Source organism: Drosophila takahashii, chromosome 2R, assembly GCF_030179915.1.
Source record: "Drosophila takahashii strain IR98-3 E-12201 chromosome 2R, DtakHiC1v2, whole genome shotgun sequence".
In the NCBI taxonomy this organism is placed as follows: domain Eukaryota; kingdom Metazoa; phylum Arthropoda; class Insecta; order Diptera; family Drosophilidae; genus Drosophila; species Drosophila takahashii.
Window position 1 is genome coordinate 24,829,871 of NC_091679.1, and position 23,321 is coordinate 24,853,191.

Consider the following 23,321-nt stretch of genomic DNA (forward strand, 5'->3'; position numbering starts at 1 on the left):
CATTGTGCGGGGTTGAAAGGCCTCGTAAAAAAAACGAGCGGAAAACTATAAAATGGGAAACAACACACAGGCGCTCGCTCATAATCGCACAGTAGCCGTAGACTGTCTTAGATGCACAGAAAGAAATGTGATTTATTCTATTTTATTCCCTTAAACTTACTTACTTGAGCTTAGAGAAGAATAATATAATACAAATGTAAAAGATATAATCATTTCCAAATTGATTTTTATTTTTTAAATTTTATTGGTCGTTTTGGTCATTGTCATTATCAAGGAACTAAGGATCCTTCTAATAGTCAAAATATTATTTTAAACTCGATCAAATAGATTATTATACCCGTTACTCGTAGAGTAAAAGGGTATATTAGATTCGTGCAAAAGTATGTAACAGGTAGAAGGAAGCGTTTCCGACCCTATAAACTATATATATTCTTGATCAGGATCACTAGCCGAGTCGATCTAGCCATGTCCGTCTGTCCGTCCGTCTGTCCGTCTGTCCGTCTGTATGAACGCTGAGATCTCGGAAACTACAAAAGCTAGAAGGTTGAGATTTTCCACGCATATTCTTGGGCTTCCTACGCAGCGCAAGTTTATTTCAGCCGAGTGCCACGCCCCCTCTAACGCCCACAATCGCCTACTAACGATTTTAAAATGTGTCTGGCGCCCACACCTTTAAAGATTTCCGAGAAGTATAAATGCAATTTTGTTGTGCATATTTATACCTATCGAAATGTAGAAGATATTTTTCAAATCGGACCATTCATTAAAAAGTTATACGCAATCAAAATTTCTATATCTATCTCCCTCGCACTCCCTTTAGCTGAGTTTCGATTATTAGTCGGGACACCAACCCGAGTACAGCGTTTGCACTCCCTTTAGCTGAGTGACGGGTATTAGATAGTCGGGACACGAACCCGACTATAGCGTTCTCTCTTGTTTTTCGAATAATATAATCATACAAAGTTTTAAGGTATTTACATTTATTTCGAAGTGTAGAAAATTGGTAGTGGAAGTCTCTTGCAGTTTCCCCAAGCCACGCGCTTACATACACATACATATCTGCTCGTAAAAGCAGCAAGCCACCAATGGATTTCCTCTCCCTGCCGCCCTGCCGCCCGACCACCCCATTTCAGCCGATTCTTGGTTTGGTCATTAAGACGCATTATTGTTTGGATTTAAAATCGGGGGAAACGGCGGCTGATGAGACAGCGGGCGGTTTGCATAGTGACTTCAGTTGATTGCCGACAACTGATAGCTTTATTTTGCATAGTTGAATTTCGGTTTCAGGGGGACTTAATTAATTAAAAAGAAGCGATTGAAGTTTAGTCGGAAATAATACCTATTTAAGCCTATATATAACCCTTAATTATCCAGTTCATATATTCACGGTTGAAATAAAGTATTTCTTACTTTTGTATCAATAACCATATAAAAATACTCCTTAATATGCAACATAATATACATAAATTAAAATAAGATAATGTACTGCATGAATTTTGCTAAATAGGTAAAGATAGAAAATAAATAAATATATATTTGTTTGAGACACTGTTAAAAAGCCGTTAAGTGACCTAAAAATCTAATCTAAGTAACTTTCCATCTTAAATTATCTTCGCGTTGCAAATGTTAATCTATTAAATTTATTTCAATCTAAACTTCAAACTTACCGCGCAACAAACGGAGGTTTCAGCTCGGCAACACTGCCGGAAATACTGGTCCCAAGAACGTAAAATCCTCCGGAGAGAGCACCATCTGCACCCAGTATTTTCCATGGAGAGCACCAGAAGCCGGTTCCCACCAACAACTTCGAACAGCCGGCAGCGCTCAGTAATAAACAGACTTCGAGCGCGTGCAGTTCGGTTCGATTCGATTGGATAGATATTCCAGCTCCGTTCTTTTTCGATCCGTTCTGTTTTCCCGAGTTCCCCCCGCCCGAGCCAACCAACGACCGAAAATCACCCACCAAAGCCGGTTCGGGATGCGATGAGGATGAGGCTGATGATGCCAAGGATGCAGCTGATGCAGGCTGGCTTTTGTATCTTTGGGATACAAATTAAGTTGATTTGTTGCGCTCGCGTTCTCTTGGGTAATTGAACCCAGGCTCAGTTCCTTGTGCCGCGGTCTTCGGGCATTTCATTGCATTTTGTGTATCTAGATACCTTTGTCGGTATCCGTCGCTTGTCAATCTGGTCGCTGATAAAAAAGTAAAGGCAGCCACGAAACATAAACCAACGTCAACAGAAAATAAAAGTAACAAACAGCAAGTGGCGTATCTTTTTTTGTGCCACTCCGTGTGTTCTGTTCGGTGATAAATGCATTTCATGCGTTCCAACTATGTAAATAGCAATTTAATTTGAGTGTCCGCAGTAAACATCAAAAAACCGCCCTGGACTCCAGTCGCCACCCCCAGTAAACCCCAGTAAACCCCGGTAAACCCCTGAAAAGGGCAGTCGTCGTCGCAGCCGTCGTCTGTGGCATCCAAATATTGAATATTTACAAATGCGTTGAGTGCATTTTCGAGTGGCCGGCACTTACAGTGACTCTCTGGTGGATGTGCGAGTGTATTCATTGGATTGCCAGCGTTAAAAACTCCGATTCCGATCCGATACGCGAGTGCTCATACTTTTGTGTCGCTAATTGAGAGCAGAGGTGTTAAAGTATTTGGGATATGACTGCCAGAATGATCTCAATATACAGTCTGGTCATAGCTTTGATGATGGGTAAGTGCACTACGACTATTGGATTATGTGGGTTTTATTTTTCACTTGGAGGGTGGCTATATTGAATAATCTTGGAATCTTGCAAGAAAATGAATTTGTTTGCCTAAGGGGCTTCCAATTCGCTTTTATTTGCTTGTTTTGATGTCGGCATTTGGAAATTGCCTTTGCAACTGGATCGCTGGCAACTTCAAAGGAATCACAACATTTGTATTGCGTTGAATATTCGCCATTCCATCTTGAATGAGACCACCCATAATGTGGACTCTATTAACCTTAAGGCTGTGCCATCCACAGAGAACTACTCCTATTACCTCATTCTTCGAGGGCTATTTTGTTTCGGTGAAGAAAGACCAAAAACCAAAGAGCCTTTGTCTCTGGCAATTGAATTTGAAAGGCAAGCGGCGTGCAAAATGACTCAATTAAAAGTCAGCCAGGAGCCACCAAGCTGGCATAACTAATTTGGAATAGGAGAAGGAAAGCAGCGGGATAGGAAGCCATTTGGAAAATTATGAGACTCAGGACCTAGTTCCAAATGAAGTCGTTTGGGCAAACATCAACAGCCAGAAAAGAAAAGCAAATAATGTTGGGAACCCACACAGAGGCAAAAACTAAGGATCTCGCAGCCGGGGCTTAGTTTTTCATGACAGATGTTTTCCATTATAAAATGTATTCAAGGCGGTAGACGGTTTTCTACATAAATAAGATGTTAGTTGGCACTATTGAATTGAATAAAATATATTTATAAAATTATTACCCACAAAAAAGTAATTAAAAACGTTTATAAATTGGTTAAGAAAAAGCTAAAGATATATAAATACATACTAGAAAATAATAGCATTCCATTTTAGAATATAAGCTTCCCCTTCGGATATTTAAATGGCCATCAGGCACTTTATAAACATGACAGACTATCTTGTTAATAGTCTTAAAACGAGAAGGTTTTTTCCAGTGTCAGCGCACACACACTTGAAATGAAAGGACCTTTCAGCCAAGGATCAGCATATCCACTTGAAGTGAGACAAGCGACGCCGAAATTTCGGCTAATCAAATATAGTTTACAGCTGGGATTACGAGTGGGATAAGGATCGAACCGGAGAAAGGGATCTCGGGTCTCAAGAGGGACACGATTATGCAAACGGAGGTCCTTACACACGCATGTGTGTGTGTGTGAGACAGGACAGAGCTGGAAACTGCTGACTGTTAAGTAGCACAAAGGCAAACAGCCGCTAACAAAAGCCAGCCGGCAGACAGCGTAGGAGAGGGGGATTCGGATTCGCATATTTCAAAATCTGTGCAACGCTACAGAGGTCCATTATTTGTATGGCAAATAATGTGGCTGTCAGTGTGTGTGTGTGTGAGCGAGTTCCTTTTGTGTGGCAGTCATAATTTGTTATTCAAGCATGCAAAATGCTGCATGCAACATGCCAGGCCAGAAGCAAAAGCAAAAGCATCGCACATCCCACATTAAGGGCAGCTGTGGCAACTACAAAACTCCCCTTCACCAACCTTCGCCACCCCGCCCCTTCCCCTTTCGCCTGTCTGCGTCCTTCGCCAACCTTAAAGACTTCAAGTCGAAAGTTCTCTAGAGAGCTCTCTCGTAAATTGTATAAACTAGGAAGCATGAATATACTGGCGAAATTCTAGGACTCCGACTAGCTTTTGAAAAAACCATTTTAATATCTTTTGTTTTATGGGTAAAAGGTCTCTACATAAATGGAAAGGAACTTAAAAAACCGTAGTGGTTCTTTACTAGATGGATGTTACTTATAGAAAAAGAAGAGAAGTACTCTTGATATCTATTTTGCTTAAAAATTAATTTCTGGTTTCTTTTTCAGAATTTATCTTTTAAGAAAATGCAAAATCAGAGAAAAACAAATATTTTGTTGTACTGCATTTTTCTTAGTTTATGAAACTTCCATTTTAGTTTTTAATTTTTATTAAAACCTAACAATATTTAAAGATCCGATTCTTTTGGTCTTACATTTTTTCCGCTTTTATCCTTAGTACAATATTACTTTAATTATGTAAGGGTATTACTCAACTCTTAGTTTTGTTTGAACTACAAAAAAGAGAAACTCAACTGTAGTTGAAAGGAGAAATCCCTGAATAAGCCCAGTGAGTGATTAGCCTTGCTGTAACCTTTAAATTGAATTCCAACTCCATCAAAGAATCCAGCCACCATCTCTGGCTATTTTCACCCCTGAGAAAACCCTAGATCAAACGTTTGACGGGTAATTGTCAGACACATTTCCACTTTTCATTCAGTGCCTGTCTGTCTGTTGACTTGCAGTTTTCCGGCACCGCTTTTCCCAGACAAATACCACACATTCCAGAGTGACAGTTCAGTTCTAGCTCCCCAAGTCCCCTCCCCCCCCAAACAAGCATAAGCACAAGCAAAATCAAATCAAAACGCCACCCATGGGGCAAGTTCAAGTGCCTGCCACAGTGGGTTGCCTGATTATTACAACAATATTTCGCATTCATTGTGCTTAATCGACAAATGTTGCCGCACAATTTGTGCCAGTCGAAGTTGGATCTGCGTGGCATCTGAATCTGTATCTGAATCTGAGTTCGAATCTCGAGATGCTGATGAGCAGGAGGCCGCAGCAGTTGGTACTCCAAGTACTGCCTGCTGCTGACTTGCTGATTTCGGTTATTCGAGCCAAACAAACGAACTAATTATCACGCACACACACTCGCGGGGGAGAAAAAGAAATACACTGGAAAAGGGCTTCCAGAATAATTACAATTAGATAGACTAGATTTTTAAGAGTTTAAAAAAAGGGCTTGATCAATTTAAATGACTAAACCTTAATCTTCAAAGGAAAGTTATATTTAAATTTCGGTTAAAGCCTTAAGTAAATTTAAAATTATTTATTTACTCATTGCTTATCAGGCGAGTTTTTAAAGTATTTTATTTTAAAGTGCTAATACATAATTTTAAGCATAAATTTAGTTCATTACCCTTGAGTTATAAGGCATTTCTCTGATCTTAAAATATCTGAAAAGAAACAAAAAGTAAATTATATAAATATCTACATAATTTCATAAATTTCGTCTATATTCTATAGTCTATATTCTATATTCCGGTAAAATATCCGCTCAGTGTATATCTACAGACAGATCGAGATGGGCAGTTGGGACCGGGACTGCCCGCTGCTCCGTGGTTCTGTCGCTGATGTTTGCAGCATCAACACTTTTTCAGTTTGCTGCTCCTGCTCCTCCACAGCTTCTCCACAGCTCCTCCACCGCCCTCCACGCATTTTCATGCCCACATCAGCGCAATCAACGAACTGGGGAGCGGGACGCATATTTCTTTAATCGACGCCCAGTAACTGACTTTGTTCCCCCAACTCGAACTCGTTTTCCGCACGGCAAATTAAATCGATTCAGGGGGAATTCAGAAAGGGGCCGGGAACCCATCCAGAGGAGGGCATCTCCATCTCCCGGTGCCTGCCCAACTGCCTTTTTGGTTGGGCCTTCGTTCGCTGCCTTGTATCATAACACGTCTGCTGGCGATGTGACTGGCATATGAAACCCAGGGAGCCCCTCCCCCGAGGTGGCCGTAATGATGTTGTTGCTGGGCCCGGGCCCGCTTATTGATTCCGTCTTGGCCAACAGGAACTCCGGCCGAACCCCACAATCTGAGGTGTTGTCTCAAATTGCTCCAATTAGTGGCCAAATATAATGGTGGCCGTTTTGTAGTTCTTGTTCATGTTCCTGTTTCTGTTCCCTCACTCGTATAATCAAAAATAATTGCTTTTGAATTGCCTTTCGTTTCGAGTTGCGGTTGGGAATAATCTCGCATGCTTATTCACTTGACTTTTTAGCCTCCTATGGCGCCACTTGTGGTCTTGTTTAAACACATCCAATAGGATAAAGCCTTTCGGAATCGCTTACTGCAATTTCTTGCCGGCTCATTAGGCAATCGTCATTAAAATGCATACACCTGACCATTGAATTGCATTTTAAATGCTGCAAATTGCATTTGCGGCTGTTGATTTAATATAATAAACGAATTGCATTTTCGAGAAAAGCGAAAAACACACAAATTAAATGAATAAAAACATATTTTCACTCTGAATACAACCGTATTTTTGCCCGGTTTTTATGGCCGCCTTTTCTCCGGGCTTTTAATTATGTTGGCACAAAACTCTGAATACGTTTTTGTTTATTTCTTTTTTCCATACACATATTGTAATTTTGTTTAAGGACACGCAACTTTGGACGGCCATGATGTTGCTTTTCTTGCCATGCGAATTTGTGATACTCTTTTGAAGGATTATTTTCTGCAAAATTTTCTATACTTAAAATTATTTTTCGAGTGTTTTCTTCAAAACTTTAGCCCTTTAAAACAAAATTTGTTTTAAAATTTTATTGGAGGTAATTTTAGCAACTAAGTACAAAAATATAAAAGGGCATTCCACTTTTCGAAGTGCATCTGTTTATTTTTTCTTTTTCACTCTTTTTCAGCATTTTGTTTTTTGTGCTATCACCCTTGCAAAGCGCTGAACAAAATTACATTTGCGTTAAACACTGTAATTTAAGCAGCTTAAGCGCATTTAATTTGTTTAAACCACTTTAATTAAACGAAATTATGTTTTATGCACTTTTTTAGTTAATTATACGAAATTGTTCGATAAGGGGTAATTGTGATGAGCTTAGGCTGTAAAATTTACATTTAAATGGCTACTTAAAAAACTGCAACTTTACCCTTTAATCAGGGTGATGAGTAACTTTGATGAGCTGCACTTAGCTAATTTCTTGTACTTTCTTTTTGCATTTACAGCACCCGTTTTGGCCAGCTCATCGCGTTTCCAGCAGTTACCACAAAGCCAGTCCGTGGTGGAGAATGAGTCCGTGGAGTTCGAGTGCGAGTCCACGGATTCCTACAGCGAACTGCACTACGACTGGTTGCATAATGGTGAGCACCGATTCACATACATATCCCATGGTCGTGCATTAAGTATTCGTGTTTCTTGCAAACCATTCCAGGTCATCGGATTGCGTATGACAAGCGTGTCTATCAAATCGGCTCCAATTTGCATATCGAGGCGGTGCAGCGAACAGAGGATGTTGGCAGCTATATTTGCATCGCGACAAATTTGGCCAGCGGCGCCAGGGAGGCGTCTCCGCCCGCCAAATTGAGCGTGATATGTGAGTAGTTATCCCCAGTCCAATATCCATTCCCAGACCCACAATTGTTCGCCATAAGCAAATTGACTGATGGTTAAGGGCGACTGCAAATCTGACTTTGCTTGGCAAATTAACAAAGCGAATTGAATTGTACGCAAAGTATACAATAACACTAAGAAAAACAGGTTTTGTTAGCTAAATTAAAAAAATTTGGAATTTTTAGAACCTCTTAAAAATACTTTTTGGCAATAAAAACTAAAACAATACATTAAAATTAGGTGGAAAAAATAGTATGTAAGATACTAACTTTGTAATTTAGAAAATATTTTCTACAATTCCCTAAAATGGTATATCATACACTAACAAGAATTGGGACGAAAAATTAAATGTGTTGAGTGTTTTAGTTTTAAATTAAATATGTAGGTACTTTCGAAAAATAATATTTTCCCAAGAATATAATTTGGAACCTCGTGCCTTCGACAGTAAATGATGAAAGGCTCCTGGTTTCTCTGCCTGTAATTGCAATGCATAGGGCAAATTCATTTGATTAATGCTGCATTTAATGGCATTCCGTCCCCCACACCCCGTGCCCTTCCCCTTTTTAGATCTGGGCAGACCACAAGACAACAAGAAAAGGTAAAGAGGCATAAAAACGCAACCGAAGCGAACGAAACGCAGCACAACAAACCGATGAAAGATAAAAACCGAAAGTTTTGATGTACATGCGTCAGATCCCATGCTAACCGAACCCCCCAGCCCCACGCCCCTTCTGAAGACTCCTCCCTCCCCCAAGACCCCTCAACGCAAAACTACAGGAAGTGCAGTGCAGTGCACAGAATGCAGTCCCATGCACCGGAGCGTGAAGAAGAAGAAACCCTGTTGGTGAAGAACCACACAGAAAAAATATTATTTAGTTTAGTTAACAAGAAACTAAAATAAAGAAAATATTTATGGCTCATTTCGGTATTACAACTATTTGTAATTTCAAATTGTAATATCAGTTTTCAATACTAATTTTTCATTTTTCAATGGTTAATCTTTTTGACTCCTAAGTTTTTAATCAGTTTCTTCAACCTATTTACATGAATATATATTTTGCAACAAAATATTATATTGAAGACAAATTTGCAAAGATATTCCTAAGTGCATTAGTGATTCCTTCAAGTAGCAAGTGCAGTTGCAGTTCTTGGCCTCGTGTTGAGGCAGCGGCGTCACGTGATTGATGTTCATTTAGTTGCATTTGCCTTTAAGCTGAAAAATGCATAAATTTAACAAACAGCTCCGCTGCGCTCCCTAATTTCCCTCTGCCCTTCCCTCCCCTGCCCCATCTTTCATGTAAACAAAATGCGGGTTTTTATGCACAATCTGGAGTGCATGTGTTTGGGGGCTTCCTATATAGGAGATATATCTGGTAGCTGCTATCTGCATCTGCATTTGTATCTGTAGCTGGCCTGTCAGCACGGCCACGGCACCCGAGTTCTGATCAAAGCCACCCAACAGCAATGGCATCTTCCCCCAGCCGCTATTTATACACCAGCCTCATCTCAAGTGTTTTTAGCTAATTAATTAACTAATTAATTTGTAGTTTTGGGAGTTGATTTTAATTGCCTCCGCCTTGGCCCTCCCGCCCTGAAAATAAAGCAGCTGCTGTTGAAAAGCATCGAGAAAGTACTTATATATATATGCAGCTAAATCTTGGCGCCAGCTGAAGATAAGTGGGTTATGTGATTATAGCCCCCTGCCCAGCTTGCATCAATCTCATAATTCTTGAGCACCAGACAAAAACTATTAAAATATTCATCGAGCAAGGGATGGAGATGGTGTCGTTGCTCCGCAGTTAGGGTTCGTAAACGTTTTTATTCAGGAGCCGTCGCCATTGTCTCTCGGTTGCATTGTCTTGGCCGGGATTTTCCCGTCTCCATTTTCCTCGGAAATAAGTGTTCAATTAAGCGCGAGAAAAGTGACATCTTCGCTTGCAACATTTAACAAATTTGCAGAGAAAAAATAAAAGAGTGTCAGTTTGTTATTTGCTTAAAATATGTATTTCAAAAATAGATAAAATATTTAGGCCCTATTAGAAATCGAATTATAAAGGATAAATATATATTTATTTAAATTTTTAAACGTGTTCATAAATAGAATGGGATATAAATGTGCCCAATGAAATGTTGGTAAAAAGTAAATACTTTCATAAGTAAAAAAGGATTTCCTTGATTTTTAAAAGTCATCTTTTACATTTTTAAAAATTCATCACAAACCTTCAAGTTTCAACCCATTTCTATAAAACTTTACTGCAAAGCTTATAAATAGTTAGAGTAATAGATCAAATAAGAAAAGATTTTGGTAAAGACTCCAATTTAATTTTCTAATTAAAAAGGACCATGATTCAGCAAACATGTAGGAAGAAAAGTAAATCTTAAAGATGGTTGCAATCTCGACGGCCAAGTCAAGCAAACCCCTTTCTAAAGGATCATAAAAACGGGAAGACAAATGCTGACAGTGCCTGCCAACTAACCGATGACTACAAAGAATTAAGCAGACAGCGAAGAAATTAAACAGACAGCGAAGCGGCAATAAAACCAGGACCCAGAATCGAGTCAGGGCCAAAACAAGGAAGAAAGGAGCCGTGTCAGACCGAAACCAGACGACTGGCAGGAGTAAGGGGAGTAAGGGAAGGACATTCCAAACATTTGCTCAGCGAAAGGGGTTGTTGGACTCTCAGGACTCGGGATACACAGACTAACCATTGAACAGCTGAGCGGAGCTGGTGGCTAAAAGCAGAGGCAAATGTGTTTGTATGCTGAAATGTATGGGGGAAATGAAATGCAACATTAACACGAAACATAAACATAAAATGAGAAATGGCAGCAGCAACATCAGCAGCAACAATGGCAACCGAACAGCCAGCAAAGTCATAAAAACCAAACAAAATGCAAAGACACACCAAGGACGAGGAATCGGAGGGGGGCTGGGGCTGGCGAGGGGATGTCAGGACGAAAACCAACCCTCAAATCGACCACCCAGGCACCCCCATCGCCTATATGTGTAGACTTCTGCTGCTGTTGTATCTGTGCTCTAGACACAAGTTCAAGTTGACTGCAGTTGGCAAGTTGGTTGGTTTTTATTTTACGGATACGGGGGTGGAACGGGATTCCCGGGGATCTGCAGGCGCAGGGGGAACCGGATAATTTTCATTTTGTGAATGCCGGAAAAACGCATAAAATTTTACGAGCCGAGCTCGGAGAACATTAAAGGGGACGACGACAGACAGACCGAAAAACAGAAAAACAGACACGAGCTTGGAAACAGAAAATGTAGCCAACTTTTTGGCGCGCTATCCTGCGACCTCTCGCTGTCTCTACTTTTCCCTACACAGCAAGGAAAATAATATTTTCCACTTTAAATTGTTTACTAAATCAGCATTGCTGAAATGCTGAAACAAGGCTGGAAAAATGAAGCTTTTTTCAAAGAATTAAAAGGTTCTTAAAAATATGAAATGCAAGGTTCTTAAAAGTATGCAATAAAATATTATATTTTTAAAACACATGACTCTTTAAATAAATAATATTATACATAATTTCAAAATTAAAAGAAGAGTTTATAAGCCAACCCAATATTTAAGAGATCCGGACTACATTTTTTTTCCCGTGCATCTTTTTCGACCACTCTTTTCCTAACGCCAGGATTGTCTTTATTTTCTTTTTTGGCATTTATTTTACTTTTAGCTTTTCTGTGCTGTTACACGAGTTGATCATTAGCAACTTTTGGGGAGAGCATTAGCGACAGGGGCGTAGTTCAGGAAACCCCCATCGAAAAGGGGGTTTGTGCCCTTGCAGAGGTTAAAGGTCACAGTAGCTTGAATCCCCTCTTTGTTAGCCACTGGAAAAACCAGAGAGCAGACAACGTGCGATAATCGAATGTTTAACGTTTTAATTTGAAAAGCATTTGGGGCTGCTGTCTCAGCACAGCGACTGGCCAACTTTAATTAAAGATCCGACGATAACGCACTGGAGGACCCATCGACTGTGCTTCGGTCAGTCGTTGCAATAAATTTTCCATAAATGGCTGGCCACTGAAATCGGAGAGCCGGATAGTAATGGATAGGAAAAATCTGAAATTCATTGATACCGAAATCCGTTGATGAAAGCCACTCATCGATTTGTATCTGGGAAATAGTTCATTTGTTGAGTGATTATCTGCAAACCACTTCGATACAAAGCCCCTGCACTTCCCGCCTGCATCTGCGCCAATTTGTGAAATGGGTCAATAACTTGTAAGCCGCTTTGTGCACCGCACACCGAATGCCCAGCCAATTGAAGCGAACTGGAGTGGAGTGGAGTGGAGTAGAGGGAAACACAGAAGGGCTGCATAAGTCCATTAACGTTTACAATTACTGCCGGCCACTTCAGAAACTCAGCCACTTCTATGGGCTCCCATTTCCATCTTTCGCTGGACATGGGCCACTTGGGTTTATGACAGCGCTGAAACCCTTCTCCTTCACAGCTCTGCCCGGCCAAATAATCTATTTTTGATTATCAATTAATTATATTTTCATAAAAGTGAGCGATAAACAAGGAGTGCAGCACTGCAGCGCAACATAAAAAATGAGTTATCTTATCGCGGGTCTGCGAGAAGCGGGCTCACAGTTGACGAAATAAGACTCGGTCGGCACACTTATTCCGCCTTTGGGGTCTGGGGGTCTTGGAGTCTTGGGTTCTCGCAGCGGAGGAGCGAAGGAGGGTTACTATTTCAAGACCCAACCGATAACAACAACGATCTGCTCTCCAACTCCCCGGGCAACTGTCAATTCCGATATCTATAATTCCGCCCGCCTTTCGACATTTACTTCCACTTTGTTTACCCAAGGCGTCTCTATTTTTTTATGGCCCCCACTCACACTCCTCGGCATTCCGGCAATTGTTTACAGCGATTGTGGTTTATGCTCCAGCCGGCGAAAAGTTTAACAAATTTATTTTGTTTCGGAGTCGTGTTGGTTTACTTCGTTTTATTCTCTGTGCCCCGTGTTTACCTCGTCTTGCACGTTCAACGTGTGAATGACGGCCGCCTTCCGACCCTAAGGCACTCCCTCCCACGCCCCCAGGTATATATACCCCAGTATATCCCATACATACCCATAACCCATAGGTGTCAAAAGATCTGCAGCCTCTGACGATGCATACATCAGCCTAATGAGACGCTCGTTAATTAGCGAGACGCGGCGCGGCTAGCTCGTAATTTGAGTTACAGTTAGGCCACGTTTTTTCCTACCTGCCGGTAGTTAGCGAACACGGTCTATAGGAGGTAGTAGTGCCCAAGATCACTGAGGAATCCGAACATGAGAAGTCCAAGAGATAGAGATTTATCTCGAACAAACTCTAGATATTTAGGGTACTCTTTTGTGTCTTTTCTGCTGGCGGAAGCGAATACCTGTTAGCCTATAAAAGTAAAGTAAATAAATTACAAAAGTAATGAATAAGTAAGATATTTGAAAGTTGTGATATTATTTTCAACATGAAAATATGTCAAATAAATACCTTTCAATACATGCATTCCAAAACGAAGTGATTGGCATTATATAAAAATGTCTTCGCAACCTGAGAAAAAAGGGGTACACAGCTTAACAACAACAAATCCAGTTGAAATTTAAGCCAGGGTCATTTTGCTCAAGCTGTTTAGTAATAAATCCGAGTATCAATAAATAAGATTTTCCCACTTTTATGTTAGAATGCCTTACCATCAGATAGTTTCGTGTTTACCCTCAACTGCACACCTTACCTTCTGCTCACTTCCCCCAGATGTTTGGCCATCCATTAGATACTTTCGCTCGTCGGCTGTCTAAGTGCCAATTAGCTCACTCTACTGTCATTTTAGTCGTAACATATACCAAAAGTTTTGTGCCACAGGCCTCGGCCGAACGTATCTATCCATCGGTACCTAGTCGCCGTGGAGCTGACGGACGTGCCCCAAGAAGAGCAAATATACAAACACATTTCAAACTTTTGACACTTCCCCAGCGGAGAAGACGAAGACTCGGCTCTGTTTATTGAGTTGTTGCTGTCGCTCTTGGGCCGTTCGGTTTGTGTTCTGTTTTCCCGCTGCCTGCCACCAAATAAGTGTCTACAAATATTTAGAGGCATTTTTTGTTCACTGACTCCGCGAGACGCAAACAAAGTCGGGGCCCAAACAAGATTTATGTGCATATGTAAATTTTGTCTAACGCGGCCAGCAAACCGCAGCCAGACCTGGCAAACATTCAGATAGGCAAAGAGGAAAAATATCCATAAAACATACATCAACCATTTGCCTAGTCCGCTCCTTCGGGCCGCAGATAAAAAATGTTTTTATGAAAATTATGGCACCATCTCCGAAGGCTGTGGAGAATACATACGTATACATAAAACCAAAAACCAGGCAAATAAAGAATCTGAAAAAAAAACAATTTGAATAAATTATTTGGTGGGATTCCAAATTAGAACTTTAAGGCGAAACATCGCTCTGCATCCGACAATTATCACTCGAGATACAAAAGGATCTCATTCACATCGACACAATGGGCTGCAGATACACGATGGCTGCTAGAAGATATGATGGAAGTCCGGTAATACCACAGCCACACACAGAAAAACCTATTTTTTAAATTATTAAAAATTTTAAATTAAATTTTATACAAGATTTTTTGACATTCGTTTTTCTTTCTTTTTAAAGTGAAATTTTTAATATTTGAGACTACGAATAAACTCATTTGCAATAGAATTTTATTACTGGTGCTTTGAACTACACCTTCTAAATAAAAGTTGCTATTAATATTTACTCCTCTAATAAGTATTTAGCATCCAAGAATCTATATATTTTCTACGGTGCAGCGGCTGTGTATGCTAGCGTGTCTGCAACATGACCGGCCACGCCCCTTGCGCCTCCGGCTGCCACTAAAACATAAATTAAACCCTATGCCACGGCACAGAGTTTAGAGAGCAGCGCATTCTTCTCTTGCACTGCACTTTTTATTCCCTCGCTTTTTTCTATGCGCTTTTCTTTTCCGCCACAAAAACTCTTTTCTCATGCGGCAATTGTTGGCAAGTACCGTTCCATTCCGTTCCGTCTGGCCAAGAAGTGGAAAGCCCGGCGGGCAGGAAAATCGGGGGGCATGTGAGCATTTACATATGGGCAGCAGGGGTGTGGGGTGCGGGGTGTGGGGCCTGGAGCTCGGGTCTTCCCCTGACTGACAGTTCAATTTATGCTTCCTCGGCACCTTAAATGGGCTGCCAGGCTGCGCCGATAAAGACAAAGATTGCAGCGTCGTGTTCGGCGCTGAACTGACGATAAAATGCACTTAATGCCGCGCGAAATGCTAGCAAGGAAAATATATATATGTATGTATAACCGAGGGCCCAGAGAAGCGGAAAGCAGAAAATCAGTAATCAGAAGAAGGAGCTAGCGCAGCGAATTCGCAGAGCCAAGAAAACGCATTAAGGCTAAATGTATCTTCCGGATATATTATGCATATTTATGGAATGCCAGCCTATTCGGTTTCACCGGGGCCGATCAATAACTTGAAGGGGCGTCTCCCGGGCATCGCGAGTTCCGCTGACCGAACTGCTGCAGCAGCCCTCGGCTTGCGTCTTGCATTAATTCAATTAGTTTATAGCCCACACTCATTTCGAGGCTTTAATCTCCACATCTGCTTGCTGCCTCACACAGGGAGAAAATATTTGCAAGATTTATAGATATACAAAATGAAATCTTTTTCTAAAATACCAAAAGTAAATCGAAGATTCTTGAAAAAATATTATAATGGGAGACTTGGTAGAACATTTAATTATACTAAATTTTTTAAGATGTACAACTAGGTTCATGCAACTCTTGCAAATTTGAAAGATTTGTAGATAAAGGCATTTAAAGTTCAAAATATCCTTCGACCCTTAAAATTAACATCCAAATTTTGTATAACTAACTGTCACTAACTTTTAATATAAGAAATCGACTAATAACATTTTAAGATAAGAACTACAATTTTTCAACATTTTTAAAGTACCATTTTCTTCCATTCCTCCTCCAGATCTCGAATCGGCCAGTGTGCAGCTGCTGGGTAGCAATCGCAACGAGCTGCTGCTCAAGTGCCACGTGGAGGGCGCCTCGGGGGATTTGGAACCGCTCGAGATCGAATGGTATCGCAACAGCGAAAAGATGAGCACCTGGAAGAATGTCCAGCTGGATCAGCACCGTCTGATAATCCGGCAGCCGGGACCCGCCGACGATGGCCTGTACCGCTGTACCGCTTCGAATGCCGCGGGTCGAGTGATGAGCAAGCAGGGCTACGTCTATCAGTCCAATGTGAAGTGCCTGCCCAGACTGCCCAGGCGGAAGAACCAGAAGATGCTGGAGTCCTGGGATAAGCAGACTTTCCTGTGCCGCGGAAAGCGTGGTGGGTCTGGAGGAATGGAGGCCCTGCCCACAGCTCCGGAGGATCTGCGCATTGTCCAGGGACCCGTTGGCCAGGTGGTCATCAAGGAAGGGGAACCCGCAGCTCTGACCTGCCTCTATGAACTTCCCGACGAGCTGCAGAACCAACGCATCCAACTCCGCTGGCGAAAGGACGGCAAACTACTGCGGCAGGTGGAACTCGGTGGTTTGGTGCCCATCCCGGGACACTCCTCTGATTCGAGCAAGGATGCTCTGCTAAGGGAAGATGCGAGATTAGTGCTCCACAAACAGAATGGCACTCTAAGCTTCGCCAGCATTATAGCCAGCGATGCGGGTCAGTACCAATGTCAACTGCAACTGGAGGCTCATGCCCCGATTAACTCGTCTCCTGGCGTCCTGGAGGTCATCGAGCAGCTGAAGTTTGTGCCACAGCCCACCTCCAAAAACCTGGAGTTGGATGCGGTCGTGGCCAAGGTGCACTGCAAGGCCCAGGGAACTCCAACGCCCCAGGTGCAATGGATGCGGGTGAGTAATCTAGGGGATTTTAGGTATACGATATATATTTTATTTACTTACATTGTAACTAGTGAAATTTGTTCTTCACACCGGCCAAAAATTTGATCTAGGGTGTTTTTTAATTATGACTATTTTACAATCATTGCGAAACATTTTAAGAGGATAGCTTAAAGTGTTTCTTTATTAAAAAAATAATATTTTTAAAATATATGCCATTACATCGTTATTAGCGCAATAAGTTAAAGGTTTTACAACTTCAAACGTAAGAAAGCCTTCAACAACAAATTGTACATATATATTTTCTAAAAGTTTTAAGTACATTTTTTTAGTAGCATACTTATATACACCTTTATAAAGGGATTTCAAATTCTTCAGGCATCTATATTCTGTAGCATCCACAGATAATGTATGGACCTTCACTTAAAATCTCTGAGATCTATAAACCTCAAATTGGAAATAATAAAACCCTTCACTTTACACTAAGTTCCAAACTAGAGTTAGGGCAAAGGAAAACGATTGACATCCGTTTATTCAGTTATTGCCAAGGTACTTCGGTCTTCATTTTGACAGCTCTCAAATGGGAATGTTAGACACAGCCGCCACTTTGCTTCCCACTCCATTGGAAGTGATGGCCACATGTCACTGATAAATTGAAAAACGCGCAATGCGCCGCTGGGCAAACTTTTCCTTCCAAACAAACCGTTTCATATGCAAAACTCTATTGAGTCTATCTGGCCTAAGCACCCTTCTTCTATCTCCCGAGCCTGAATCCGAGCCCAAAAGCCCACTCTATTCGCCAGCCATTGGGCGTTTTGTGTTGCCAGCTGTTTGCCATGGCCAACCAATTTCGGCAACTGTTTGTCTATTTGGGAACGGGCCAAAAAAATAAAAGAGGATCGAACCCTTTCAAAAGAAGTTTTTCATTTGGCCGAAAAACAAACCTGGCTCAAACCTGTTCAAAGTGTTGTATGTCCTTTTTTTTCGTCGCTTTTCTGAATTTTTGATGAAAACGCATGGCACTCGTTGGCAAATTGGTCGGTAATGGTCAGCTGTCTGTTTCTATTTCTCACAGACACCGAGCAAAAAATATTACTTTCAACTTGATATTAACAGATTGAAATTGCATAATAAATTTGAATGGTTCTTTGATATTCAAATTTGAAAATTCGGGGATGCTAAAGGAATTGCTACACCAAAAAAAAAATGATATGAAACGATGATCAATTTGACATGCTCGAAATGTAAACAACATGTTTTGAGTAGGCCAGTTCGAATTCCGAATGCATCTTTCTCACTACCACTCATGTAACTTTAAGCGCTATTCCGCTCTTATTCGGATTGATAGAATTGAATAATATTATTTAATATCAATTTTATCAGTATTGCACGGTAAGAACGACATGTTCCAAATACCGGAAATTTACCATGCGCATTTAGATTTAATTTCGGCTGGAATTCATTTTTATACGTGAAAAATGGTTTTTCTTAAATATAAATTTTCCCTTTGCTTTTAAGGATATATCCTTGCTAAATGCAATTAAAATGACATACAATTTTATTATCCTTTCTGTGCAGGATGGTGCAAATACCTCTTTACCCGACCAAGTAGAAGTGGACGCCAATGGAACTCTGATATTCAGAAACGTCAACTCGGAACACAGGGGCAACTACACCTGCTTGGCCAGCAACACCCAAGGTCAGATCAATGCCACAGTGGCCATCAATGTGGTGGTCACGCCTAAGTTCAGTGTGCCCCCAGTGGGACCGATTGAGACCTCGGAGCAGGGCACCGTTGTGATGCATTGCCAGGCGATCGGCGATCCCAAGCCGACGATCCAGTGGGACAAGGATCTGAAGTATCTGAGTGAGAACAACACTGATCGGGAGAGATTCAGTTTCCTGGAGAACGGCACCCTGGAGATACGGAATGTCCAGGAGGAGGATGAGGGTAGCTATGGCTGCACGATTGGCAACAGTGCGGGACTCAAGCGAGAAGATGTCCAGTTGATCGTGAGGACGAAGGGCGATGTTTTTCCTGTCGAGGAAACCGATGGATTTCTGGTCACCCGAGCTGTCCTGATCACCATGACCGTGGCTGTGGCCTACATAGTTCTGGTGGTGGGACTGATGCTGTGGTGTCGCTATCGCCGTCAGGCCCGGAAAGCTCGCCTCAATGAGCTGAGCACCAAGGAAGCTGGCGGAGATCAGCCGGATGCAGCGGCTAACGGCAAGGGTTCGGAGCAGGAGCCCTGCCTCTCCAAGCAGCAGCACAATGGCCACAGCAAATCCAGATCAAAGTCCGGAGGGGATGCCCAGAAATCCGATGACACTGCCTGCAGCCAGCAGTCGCGGGCCTCCAAGAAATCGGCCCACATTTACGAGCAACTGGCTCTGCCCAGATCCGGACTCAGTGAACTCATACAAATCGGTCGTGGGGAGTTCGGTGATGTGTTCGTGGGCAAGCTGAAGGCCACCCTGGTGACCTCGCCCACGGACAAGGATGCGGACACGGAGAAGCAGCACAGCAACAGTGAAAATGGCAGTGGAGGCAGCGGAAGTGGAAGCACCACACTGAGCACCCTGAACGAAAAGCGACGATCGAAGACCTCCATGGACGACATTGAGGAGATCAAGGAGGAGGAGCAGGAGCAGCAGACGGGTCTTGAGCAGCTGGTCCTCGTGAAGGCCCTGAATAAAGTGAAGGATGAGCAGGCCTGCCAGGAGTTCCGCCGGCAGTTGGATCTGCTGCGCGGCATCTCGCACAAGGGAGTAGCACGTCTGTTTGGCCTCTGTCGCGAAAAGGATCCGCACTACATGGTGCTGGAGTACACCGACTGGGGAGATCTCAAGCAGTTCCTGCTGGCCACCGCCGGAAAAGTGAACACCGCCACCGCAGGAAGCTCCTCGCCGCCGCCACTGACCACCAGCCAGGTTTTGGCCGTGGCCTACCAAATCGCCCGAGGAATGGACGCCATCTACAGAGCTCGGTTCACCCATAGGTAAGTTGTTTAAGATGGTTTATCAATTTATTTATTTCTTTATTATTTATCTTACTTTATTAAATTATTTCTAAACTTTTTGTATAATTTGTTGTCACTTCACAGGGATCTGGCCACTCGAAACTGCGTGATCTCCAGTGAGTTTATAGTGAAGGTATCCTATCCGGCTCTCTGTAAGGATAAGTACAGCCGCGAGTATCACAAGCACCGGAATACGCTGCTCCCCATCCGCTGGCTGGCTCCCGAGTGCATCCAGGAGGACGAGTACACCACCAAGAGCGACATCTTTGCCTACGGAGTGGTGGTGTGGGAGCTCTTCAACCAGGCCACCAAGCTACCCCACGAGGACCTGACCAACGAGCAGGTGGTGCAGCGATCGCAGGCGGGATCTTTGGAGTGGACGGTGGCCGAAGCGACGCCCGACAGCCTTCGGGAGATATTGGTAAGCATCCCCTTAAATCTTTTTAACTTTAATCCCATTAAGGTAATTTGTTTTAATTCAGAATTAAAATAGTTATGAGGCACATTCTTATATTTTAAACTATCTTCTTAAGGATCTTACTTGTGTTTAGATTACACATATTATCTTTAGGCATGTAGTCCTTATTAATTAAAGTTATTAAGCTGCTCAGTTAAATAGGAATATAAAGTATTTTACGAGTTAATATTGTTTATTAATATTATGAGAATTGAAACTCATTCTTATTGATTTTCTTGTAATTAAAGGGTTGTCCATAAAACGAAACCTAAAGAGAATCAAATAAATTTGTTAGTATTAAAAGCTACTAAATATTTTATGAAGCTGTCTTGTTTTTATTATTATACCTAGTTTTTTATACCTATTTCTTATATCTGAGTAGATGTCCAATAATATTTACTTTTGATAATCATATTTTCCTAAGTACATAGCACGATTTAATGGTTATAGTTTATCGTTCGCTTTTCCTTTTTTAAGACCGACAATTAATTTGCCCACCTCTTTGTCCCTTTTCAGCTGTCCTGCTGGGTGACCAATCCCAAGGAGCGACCCTCGTTCAGCCAACTGGGGGCTGCTCTGAGCAAGGCCATGCAGAGTGCCGATAAGTGAGGCCAGACTGATGGAGCAAATGCCAAAAAGTAATTCGTAGTATTGTCTTTAGTGTCTGCCCGAGTTTTCGCTCCGCTCAGAAACCTAGTCTTAAGTTCGAAGGATGTCTGCGCCTGTTCAACATGCGTACTGTATGGCACACAGACCGATGGCTACATTTTTAAACAATAACTGTACAAACACACCATATATACACTATATATTGGAATGGGGATATCTTCGAGAATAGTATTTGCGTGGTGCTGCATTTAACTATGCAGCTAAAATGTACATAAAAACTGCCACAAATATGCATTTAAACCAGTTGAAGCATTTCTAGGATTAGAGCATTTTAACCTTCATCAGCATTTTATAATCCACTTCTAAGCTAAATTAGTACGTATAAATATACACAAACATATGCATCACACAAACAACGATCGATTTCAACGTTTTCAAACATTGAAGGACTAAGCCAAATTTTAAGTTTAGCATTGAATAAAGCACACCCACATATTTTATCACCAGCCTAGTTATATATTTAGGTACATATATGCGTAAGAAGAACCAGCCGAAACAAATTTATGACTAGCCATTTAAGCTTTGATGCATGTTTACAAAACATTTAAATAAACCCGAATAAATAAATTTAACCAAAAAGCGAAAATTCAAAGTCTCGGCTTTATTCCAGGAGGAATGGCAAAAGAAAACCAAACCCTCGTTGGGCCACTATTTTTTATAGGCATTTCATTTGGCATGGCAAATTTGTTGAGGGTCCTTTGGGCTCGAAGCGGACTTGGCTCATTCACACTTCACTTGATTTGAAAAATGAGCGCCTATTGAACGGCGGACTGGGGCGTCTTGCCTCCGCATCTTTTCCCAAAACGATTGACAAACAAACATGGCAATAAACCGTAAAGTTGCCTCGGCTTATTGGGGCTTAAAGTCGCCTCCCTCCCCGCTCCCCGCTCTTTTGGATCCGATCCACCGGAAGTTCCAGCGCCTACGTAGCCAAAAAAGTTTCCTCGTGCGAAAAGTTTGGCCAGGACCAAATCCAAGCTACGAATATTTGCATTTGAATCAGCAGCAAAAACAACACTCGCACACAATGAGTTGCCATTTTGCTAGGCTAGTGGATAGGCTGCTTAGCTTTTCCTGGCACGTACAAATATCTGCCTGTCATGAATATCAAATGCCTCCGAAAAAAGGTTGATTGAACAGTTGGTAGCAGGAAGTGTGGCAGGAAAAAAGGAAGAGTATAAAGGATAGGGAAAATCCGAAGATTCGATACTCTTTTAGATGCTGTCCCTGTCTTATGTAAAAATATATACCTTTTCATTAGTCAGTTCCCCAAATAACCACTCTTTAAAATTGATATTTACCTTTGATAACTGACAAAAGCATTAGCGAACACATCTCCACTTTGCTCGTGCAACTCAAAGGCTCAACTGCATTTGCAATTGGTAAATCTGCCTAAAATGAAATACACGACTTGCCGCACATGGCGTATGCGCAATATTTGCAATGTTCGTAATGGAACGACAGCTGGGCAACAAAGGCCTAAGCTCGGCAGGAGAGAAACATAAAAATGCCATTTCGTATGGCTTTCAATTTATTAATATTTTATACGGGCCACCGGCAGAAAGGGAATAAATAGAGAAAACACAAATGGCGGGAGGGAAAAATGGCTTTGGCAATTCAGGCGTAAAATGTGCATTACTCATACGCCGCATGGGCCGGCGGTGGAATGACCTACGCCACTTTGTTATGCCTTTTACCTGGGCGCACGCATAAATTGCACATTACATTACGCATACGCGCCGATGCCCAGGTCTTCTGACACACACTAATAAATTACGCATTAAATTTTCAGCTACTGTTTGCAGGCCGGCGGCAAAGCCATCAAGTGACTCGAAAGCCAGCAGATTGATGGTGCGACTCGCTGCCGAGTTGCCTCATTATGGAGTCCCCGAAAACATATTTTCGCATTCATCACAGGGCAAAAGTTTTCGCAGCCGCGAAAGTGAAAAAAGGGGAGCTTCCTGGCTTCCGGTTTTTCTGGCTCCATGGCATCCTGGCACATAATTGAAGCACATCGCAGACTCGTTTATAAAGCAGTCATCTCCATAGCAATCCCACGGTTGCGTGTGTTGCAGAACTTTATGGATTCTCCCTGCCTTTTTATGGCATTTTCATTTGCGAAATTTCTGCACAATTAGTGAGAGGGAAACTTTGAATTGTGTTTTTGGGGCATGCTGAATGTGAGACAACTCGAATGGGAAGCCTCCAATTACGAGGCATCCCCCCACTTACTTGATTAATTCAAGCTGACAGAAAAATTCGAAGCTTTAATTGGTCTTGACTTGAACATTTGGTAATTATCAAGGGGTTTTGTACGAATAGCTCCAGCCATCGGTGCAGCACCTAAAGGGCGGTACACAGTCCCGAAACTCGGAGAAAACC

The 23,321-nt window shown here is 42.0% G+C and overlaps 1 protein-coding gene across 1 annotated transcript; it reads left to right on the plus strand.

Annotated features, from left to right (window-relative positions):
• Positions 1-1,841: 1,841 nt before the first annotated feature.
• Positions 1,842-21,525, plus strand: otk (off-track). The gene is made up of 7 exons (XM_017155529.3): positions 1,842-2,720; positions 7,510-7,644; positions 7,716-7,877; positions 15,913-16,802; positions 18,369-19,792; positions 19,898-20,234; positions 20,787-21,525. Exons 1-7 carry the CDS (start codon positions 2,669-2,671, stop codon positions 20,877-20,879), a joined length of 3,093 nt encoding a protein of 1,030 aa, XP_017011018.3. The 5' UTR covers positions 1,842-2,668; the 3' UTR covers positions 20,880-21,525.
• The last annotated feature ends 1,796 nt before the right edge of the window (positions 21,526-23,321 follow it).

Coding starts and splice junctions, on each gene's coding strand:
- otk (XM_017155529.3), top strand. CDS start 2,669: ATGACTGCCAGAATGATCTCAATATACAGTCTGGTCATAGCTTTGATG. Junction 2,721..7,509: donor GGTCATAGCTTTGATGATGG/GTAAGTGCACTA, acceptor TTGCATTTACAG/CACCCGTTTTGGCCAGCTCA. Junction 19,793..19,897: donor AGAGCTCGGTTCACCCATAG/GTAAGTTGTTTA, acceptor GTCACTTCACAG/GGATCTGGCCACTCGAAACT.